The sequence below is a fragment of the Rosa chinensis genome, chromosome 4, assembly GCF_002994745.2.
Source record: "Rosa chinensis cultivar Old Blush chromosome 4, RchiOBHm-V2, whole genome shotgun sequence".
In the NCBI taxonomy this organism is placed as follows: domain Eukaryota; kingdom Viridiplantae; phylum Streptophyta; class Magnoliopsida; order Rosales; family Rosaceae; genus Rosa; species Rosa chinensis.
This window is the reverse complement of record NC_037091.1, coordinates 41651304-41659686: the sequence shown is the minus strand read 5'-3', so window position 1 is coordinate 41659686 and position 8383 is coordinate 41651304. Positions and strand designations below refer to the sequence as shown.

The 8383-nt window shown below is 45.0% G+C and overlaps 1 protein-coding gene across 2 annotated transcripts; it reads left to right on the top strand.

The window, feature by feature from the left end:
* The first annotated feature begins 622 nt into the window (after positions 1-622).
* On the top strand, positions 623-7772 carry LOC112196628 (protein TIME FOR COFFEE). 2 transcript variants are annotated; one of them, XM_024337030.2, is made up of 12 exons: positions 623-1003; positions 1090-1542; positions 1634-1803; positions 1899-2208; positions 2383-2800; positions 2908-2968; positions 3098-3190; positions 3292-3571; positions 3693-3762; positions 3870-3936; positions 4040-4402; positions 4493-7772. In XM_024337030.2, the coding sequence occupies exons 1-12, from the start codon at positions 907-909 to the stop codon at positions 7019-7021; spliced, it is 4911 nt and encodes a 1636-aa protein (XP_024192798.1). In that variant the 5' UTR covers positions 623-906; the 3' UTR covers positions 7022-7772. The 2 variants fall into 2 exon arrangements, with proteins under 2 accessions (XP_024192798.1, XP_024192797.1); XM_024337029.2 differs by having other exon boundaries at positions 3867-3936.
* Positions 7773-8383: the final 611 nt, after the last annotated feature.

Sequence of the window (8383 nt, the reverse complement as noted above, 5' to 3'; positions counted from 1 at the left end):
TTTGTTAATAGATTTGCCATCATCCGGAAAAACACTAAAATATTGAATAAAGATATAAAAATGGAAACGCAAAAGGTGGGACCGGGGCTAATGAATTTGTGTAATTTGACCGGTTGGAACGATATTATCCGCGGTCATGTAGATTCCCTGTGATCGGCACGTTGCTTTTACCGAGGTCTCTGCAACCGGGTATAGCCGGTAACCAGTTTCTGGGTTTCTTTTAATATTGATTGTGATTGTGGATTCGTGGGCTACAGTGCCAGGAATAAGATTTTAAAAAATAAAAATGTTATCTTTATCAATATTTATTGATTTATAATTATGTATTGGGGTATTTAATAATATAAAAGTACCAAATGGGTAGTGAGTGAGTAAACGTGAAAGCTTGGGAAGGAAGAAAAAAGATTATGACACGTGGAGGGACCAGACAGAAAAAGTGGAGGTACTGGATTGAACGGTGAGAGATGATGCCATGTTGGTTTCAGCAAAAGTACAACCGCTGGATGCGTCGATTAACGAAGAGCTGAGATCTGGCGAGGGAGTTTAGCTCGAGATCGTGGCCGTCCACGAGGGTTAGGAGTGGGCTTCGCTCCCAGCGAAATAGCGGAAAAGAGGATGAGAGGCAGACTGAGAGAGCACAAAAAGAAGACAGAGAGTTGGAGAGAGAGAGAGAGAGAAAAGGCGAGAGGGCTAGAACAGCACAGATAGATAGAGAGAGAGAGAAGAAGATAAGCGAAAGCTAAGATCTTTATTTGTGCAAATAGGGCGGTGGTGAGGAAATCGTGTCCGGCGTTTGAGGCTCGGAGGATGCAAATCCGGTGATTTTGACTAAATATTCCGGCGAATCATTCTGGTGATGAGAGATGGGGTTAGTTTGCTAGGTGTAGCTAGATAATTATAGTAGAGATGGATAGGAATAGAGATGCCAGGAGAGGAACTATGGCGGCCACAAATGGCTTGTCAAGACGAAGACACAGAAATAATAGCCTCAGAGACTCCCCAGGTCAGACTCTCACCAGATCTAAGTCCTTCTGACGATTCTCAGTTGTTCGATTTTTGATTGAATTTAATGGTTTTTTATTTTTGCAGAGGACGATGGTCCGATGGAGTTACAAGAGACGTCGAGGCTGAGAGATCGAGGGAGCGGGAAGAAGGATCGGGACCGGGATCGAGACCGCGAGCGAGACCGGGACCGGGACCGAGATCGGGACCGGGATCGGATGAGCCGGAACAAGAGGAGGAGAGGCGAGAGATTGATGCACGGAAGCAATAGAGAAGACGGGGGTGAAGATAGTTCGGAGGAGAGTGTGAACGACGAAGAGGAAGATGAATACGACGAAGGTGGAGGCGGCGGCGGCGGTGGCTCTATTCGTATGCTTCCGCCAAATCCGCCAACGACGTCACTTTCTTCGTCGTCGTCTTTGTTGAATCACCGAAAGAGCTTCCCTCCGGTTAGTAATAATAAGCATTTTAGACCGCTGCCGGCGTTGAAGGTCACCGATGAAATGATTGGTGTTTCCGTACCCAGAAAAGCACGGTCAGGTAGAGAGAAAGAACCGTTTATGGAAATCCAGAGGAATTATTGGATTTTGGGGATTCTAATTCTGATTTTGTCGTTTTCTGTAATTTTCAGCTTCCACGAAGAGGTCTCATGAATGGCCTTCCAGTTGTGGCGTTGTGGGAGACCAATTTCACCGGCAAGCTTCTACGTCTCCGGTCCGGCCAAGCACGTCATCGATGGCTGCGCCATCCCTAGCTCCGACCTCGCCCTCTTCTTCTCACGCTTCGGTTAGGAAGAAGCCGGTGGGTGTTCTCGAATTTGATTCACATCTGTTTCTGCTTCCCTTTGAGTTTTCATCTTTTTTTCCCTTTACTGATGGTTTTCTCTGCTGGTGTAGAAACTCAATGGTCCAAAATTGAGGCCGCCGAAGATGTCAACGACCAAAACATCGCCGTCTGCTCAAGACGATATAGAGATTGAGATCGCTGAGGTGTTGTATGGAATGTTGAGGCAACCGCAGGGTCCGAAGCAAGAGATTACAGCCACCGATTCAATTAAGTTTGAATCAAGAGAAGCCAACAAGTCCACCAGTGATGCCAAGTCTAGAGTTTCGTCGCCGATCTCTAACTCGCCCTGTGCGCCTCCTCAGTTGACATCGGCTTTTCCTCAGAATTCTAGCTCCTCCGCCACTTCCATGTCCGCCACTGGTGGGTGTATGAGCTCCTGGAGCTCAGTTTTATTTCATTTCTCGCCCTCCTCCCCAATGCTCTGTTTGGTTACTCTGAGAGACCGACCAAAAAAAAATAAAAAATAGAGAAGGGGATTCTTGTGTTTTTATGGTGACTGATGAATTTTTTTTTGTGTTTGATTGGATTCTACAGCACCCAAGAGGAAAAGACCGCGAGCCCCCGCCAAGTATGATGAAGAACACCCATCGATTTTCCCAGTTCAAAGCAGTGCCATTTCGTCTACAAACAAGGTGGCCACAGATCAATCCATGAAGATTGAGGCTTCCTCTCCAAATTTGGAGAAAAGCCCAGGATCTGTTACTGAAAATGGTGGGTTTTCGTACAACTTGGCCAACTCTCACGCCATTTCAGTACCAGAGGCCCAGCCTGAGTCCAAGAAGGAGTCAATGAAGCCGGAGAGCAAGGGTATGTCTGATTCGAAGCCGGGTAATGATGAATCGCAGAGTCAAAATCTCAAACCGAGGAAAGAGGAAGCTCAATCCCCCAAGAAGGAATCCCCTGTGTTCAGATTGGATGATAATCGTGAGGATATGAAAGCGACCAATAAAGCGTGAGCATCAAAGACCTTTTCTTTTTTTGGAAATAAAAAAATTGGGTCTTTTTGAGTTTTTCTCTCTCTAATTCTTTTTCTTTCTTTTATCCTGGTGTTTTACCCAGAAATTCAACCGTCTCTGAGACTGAGAACCACCGGGAAGAGAAATTCCAGATAGATCTGATGGTGAGGGTCTTGTTACTAAAACAAGATTTATCTTCTTATTTATTATTATTATTATTATTTTTTTAAGTAAAGGGGATTTCTATTTTTAATCTGGGTTAATTTTTTTGTGTGTGTTTTAAATGTTCATAGGCTCCTCCTCCATTAAGATCTTCTCCAGAAAGGGTTGGCGAGGTTGATTTTGTGTCTGTGGATCCTAAACCTACGGTCACAGTTGCAGAAACGGTGAGTGGGGGCCACCTCTGCCACTTGCGTAGCCCTTCTTGTTCGGTATGATGGTGATTTGTTGAATTTAATAAATGGCGGACTGTTTGTTGTGAGTACAGGAATTAAAGTCCATGACCAGAGAAGATGACAAAGCTTTGAAATTTGGGAAGGAAGAGCCTGCAAATGTGGAAACGGAGAAGTCTAGTAAAGCAGTAACAGTGGGCGGTAAGGAAGAGCCTGCAAATGAGTTCAAGAAGCCTGTTGTGGGCGGTAAGGAAAGGAATATTGATCTCCAGCTTGATTTGGAGAAGACTGATAGAGATAGTGGCAATGCTGGTTTTAGTGGAAACAAGCTGCCCCAGCATGTTACTAAGCAGCAACAAAGCACTGAGAAATCTGGTAAGTTCTCTTTCGTTTTCTTTCTTCTCTCATAATCTCTCTTGTTTTTCGGGGGTTGTTTGAGCTTTGGATTGACCATTCGGGTCGCCCATTTAATGATTTTTGTCATATTCTTCTTCAGTTCAACCGAGCTCTGTTCCTTTGCCAATGTCCGTGCCTGCTGGCTGGCCAGGGGGGCTTTCTCCAATGGGGTATGATTGGGTCATTTTGTTTTGTGTTCCTTTCTTTGCTTGCAAAATTTCTGGTGCTGGTTTTTAGACTCACTTAAAGGGAAAATTTCTGTGTTTCTTATCAGCAGATACATGGCACCTTTACAAGGAGTTGTGTCCATGGATGGGAGCACCGTTCCTCCAGCTGCTATGCAAGTAAGTCTAGTTTCCGGGTTTTCTTTCACTTTCCAATCTCTTCTTGTAACTCTTTGCAAGCTCTGTCATTTTCTTTTTCTTATGAAATTTGGAACTTTTGCAGCCACCACAAGTGCTTTTCAACCAACCTCGCCCAAAGAGGTGTGCAACCCATTTCTACATTGCAAGGAATATATGCTATCACCAGCATATGTCGAAGATGAATCCTTTCTGGCCAGTAGCAGCTGGTACAGGATCTGTTTATGGGGCCAAGCACTGTAATCCAAGCGTGATTCCCTCAGAATTTCATGGGAGTATTCCTGGTAGAGGTGCAAATTCTGCACCTGACAAGGGGCAGGGGCTTGCTATGTTTCCTGCACAACCTGGGAAGGAAAAAGCTTCACCAACAGCCAATCTTATGGATGCACAGAGAAAGCAAATTGTAATCCAGCAAGCTCTACCTCCAGGCGCACCTAGTAATATGTTGGTATGTTTCTTTTGTTGTTTGTTTCATTTGTGGAAAGGTACCATCAGGTAGGGGTTGTATATTAATCAAGTTTTCCCTATTGAATTTCAGCATGGCCCTGCTTTCATTTTCCCTTTGAGCCAGCAACAGGCTTCTGTTCGACCTGGGTCTGGGAAGTCTCCCAATGCTGGTAGTGCAGCTTTACCAAGTTCAGTGAACTCTGCATCATTGACTGCTGCAGCAACACCTGCTGTACCTCCTGCGATGAGCTTCAATTATCCAGGAAATGAACCTCAGTATCTGGCAATTTTGCAGAACAATGCATATCCTTTTCCAATGCCAGCACATGTTGGTGCACCACCAGCTTATAGAGGACCCCATGCTCAGACTCTACCTTATTTTAGTGGGTCTTTCTATTCTTCCCAAATGCTGCATCCTTCTCAGCTTCAGCAGCAGCAGCAACAACCACCCTCTCAATCACAGCAAAGTCAACAGGGTCATCAAAACCCTAGTATTTCCAGTGGTTCATCATCATCTCAGAAGCATTTGCAAAATCAGCAGCAGAGGCCACCTTCCAGTGGCGTGAATGGTGGCTTGCAAGGCTTTCCTGCCTCAAAAAACCAGTCTTCACAGACACTACAGCAGCAGCAGCAACAACAACAGCAGCAGCAGCATCAGCGGCAACCTCAACAAAACCCTCATGTCCCTCACCAAGCTCGCCAACTTGAACATGAGATGGGTGGTGAAGATAGCCCATCAACTGCTGATAGTCGAATCTCTCGTCCGAATATTTATGCTCAGAATTTTGCAATGCACCCACCAAACTTTGCTGTAATGACAACTCCAATGGGTAGTGCTAGTGGAGCAACTGCTGCCAGTGGCAGTGAAAAGAAGCAGCAGCAAGGCTCAAAGGCTGGGGTTGAAGGCTCTCAAGCTTTTGCTATGTCTTTTGCTTCCCTAAATGGTGCTAACGCTGCTAGTAGCCTCGACATGGCCTCCCTAGCACACAGTCATGCAATTTTCCAGAGCCTTCCAGAAGTTATTACTAGGCAAGGCTATCAGTACATGGCTGCTGCTGTGCAAGCACAAGCAGCTCAACATAAGAAGAATTATCGCCACCCTGAAGAAGGGAAAAGCGGAGGAGGTGATTCCTCTAATGTGGAGGAGGAAAGAAAGACCGTGATAGGGAAAGCTTCAACTGTTGGTCACTCCATTGCTTTCTCCACTGATGGTTCCGTTTCTACAATACCGGGAAATAATGTCCTTGATAGCTCTGCGCCACGAAGTCTTAATCTCAGTTCTGCTCCCGTCAGGGTATCCAGTTCTGTTATGCCCGCCTCCGTGAGTTCTGTAAATGCTCCCACACATCAGCAGCAGCAATTTCAGCAGCATATGCGGAATCAGCAGCAACAGCAGATGCAGCAGCAACAACAGCAGATGCAGCAGCAGCAGCAGCAGATACTTCAGCTTCAGAAGCAACAGCTACAACAGAATTCAGCTCGAAGCAAGACACCAGCAACAAGCAATGGCAGCGTTTACTCTGATCACCTTCCTTCAACCTCTTCTATGGTTGCAAAGTTTCCTAATGCGCTCTCTTCAATCCCCCATAACCTTGTCCAAAGTAGCACCAGTCCCTCTCAATCTCCTCAGTGGAAGAATTCTGCCAGGACAACTACTTCCCAGGTTCCTGCATCATCACTGGCCTCATCAACCTCCTCATCCCTCAAAAATCATCCTCAAAAGCAATCGCGTACACAGCAAAGCCACACACAGATTTCTTTTGCAGCCAACCCGAAGTCATCCACCCAAAATCAGGGGCTACAGCCTGCCAGTAACAACCAGTCCCCATCTCCTCCAATAATGGTTGGCTCACCCACAACCACGACTTCGTCAATGTCGAAGAGTGCTGGTGGAAGCCCAAGGACAAATACTTCGAATTCCACTGGTAATAAAGCCGCGCAAGCTTCTTCATTGTCCTCTCAGCAGGTGAAGAACTCACCATCGGTGCCCAGTCAGAAGTCATCTCCAGTTGGTGGGAGGAATGTTCCTTCGAGCCTAGGCAATACTCATATTACCTCTTCAAGCACTGGGACAAAATCACAATTGACACAACAGCAACAACATCAGCAACATCAGCATCAGCAGCAACAACAGCAACATCTGCATCAGCAGCAGCAGTTGACTAAGCACTCAATTCAGCAAGCACAGGTGTACTATTCTAATGCCTACATGCAACCCCAACAAGCTTCGCATTCCAATAGTACAGGTGGTACTGCATCCCCTTCTAGTGGGTATTATGTTCCAACAAGACGGCGTGGCGACGTACAGCAGCAGTCGCAACATTCACAGGGATCATCAGGGACGTCTTCAAGTGGGATGTTGTCACTCTGCCCTCCTGTTACGCTTGCTAATAATACTGGCACCACTGATCCTGCAAAGGCAGTGGCTGCTGCAGCTGTTAACAACATCAAAGGTGTTGGTTTATCTTCACAGACTCTTATGCATCATGCCCAGTTTGCTGTTGCACAATCCTCTGGGCCTCATCAGCTTGTACCTACAGGCTTCCCTTATGTTCATCCTGTTCCCACTGTGGTCCAGATGAAACCAGCAGAACAGAAGAAGCAACCAGCCGGTGAGTAGATTGATGCTTTTGGTGTTACTTGGCAACCCCCATATTTTGTGACCATGAAGAACCGGAAAAGAGAAACTTCCTGCTGGGGTTTGTAAACTTTTGAAGGGAAGGGCTCATTCCTGCCCAAGGAAATGTCAATTTTGCATGCGCTACGGGGAGCCTGAGAAGAAAAGGAAAGAAGCAAGTGCGTAATCATGTGAACAAAGCACACCATGGGGAGGCTAGGTGGGGAAAATTTTGGAATGAAGTTTAGGAAGTGGGGAAAATTGTCCCCGATGAAATGTGTATTCATCCATTGTACACTTGGTGTTTATAATCTGACAGGGTTGATGGGGAAGTCTAATTAAATTTGATTGGTTTGATGAGGATAGGTCGGGGGCAGTGCAGAAAATGAAGTTACATCTCTTGCTGGGCGGACAGAGGGTAGAATGCCAAAGGATGACCAGGAAGAGCAAGACCCGCCTTTCCTCCTTTTGGGGTTGTAACGGAGGCTTTCTTTTTCGGTTTCTTCTTTGGAGGTTTCAATTTCCAGAAAGAGCAGTACAACAGTATCTGTTGACATATATGCAGGGGAAAGAAGAGGGTGTATGTATAACATATAATAGTAAAACCCTCTTGAAATTTTTTTATTTATAATTGTGTCATTACTGGCTCTGCTTGTTTCATTGCCCTGGTTTGGTGTAATGGGAATTGTGAAATCTGATATGAGAAATGAGCAGGGAAGAAAGAAATGGAATTTGATGGAAAACTTTTGGCCTAGGTGTTCATGTGGCTCAACTTTAGTCTTTATTCTTTCATATATTGAATGTCTACATGTAAATGCAAAGAATAGCAGCCAGCATTATTCTTGCTTTTGAGGGATCCTGCTGGTGATAAAGGGTGGGAGTGGATAATAGAATGTGGTGGATGCGTATTACGTAGGGAACCAAAGGAGGTTCAAATTTGTACCAGCTCCGATTTGAGACTACAATGTCTGGTTTTGGTTTCATACATGGGAGGTTTGTGGGGCTAAAAGTCATCCCCCACTCATTGTCGTAGTGTTTACAAATGTGTGATTTGGAAATGACACTGTTCTTTTTTTTAATTTGAATAATTGATTTTCCGTTTTGAGTTTAAATTCCACCACTAACTCTTTGACAAAAGTTAGTTGTTAATAAAGGGCGATAGGGAGAGGTCTATGAGTGGCCTCTCTATTGTTTTATCTTGCACGCGTCACAATCTCATTTTGTAGATATCACAGATATATAGAATTTTTTTGTACACTTAAAAGACAGTTTTAAAAAAATTATGAGAGATAAGTAAATTTCAATAACATTGAATTGTAATAACTTGAAACTACACATATTTTAAGTGATTAGATTCACTCATCC

Coding starts and splice junctions, on each gene's coding strand:
- LOC112196628 (XM_024337029.2), top strand. CDS start 907: ATGGATAGGAATAGAGATGCCAGGAGAGGAACTATGGCGGCCACAAAT. Junction 1,543..1,633: donor ACCCAGAAAAGCACGGTCAG/GTAGAGAGAAAG, acceptor TGTAATTTTCAG/CTTCCACGAAGAGGTCTCAT. Junction 2,801..2,907: donor ATGAAAGCGACCAATAAAGC/GTGAGCATCAAA, acceptor TGTTTTACCCAG/AAATTCAACCGTCTCTGAGA.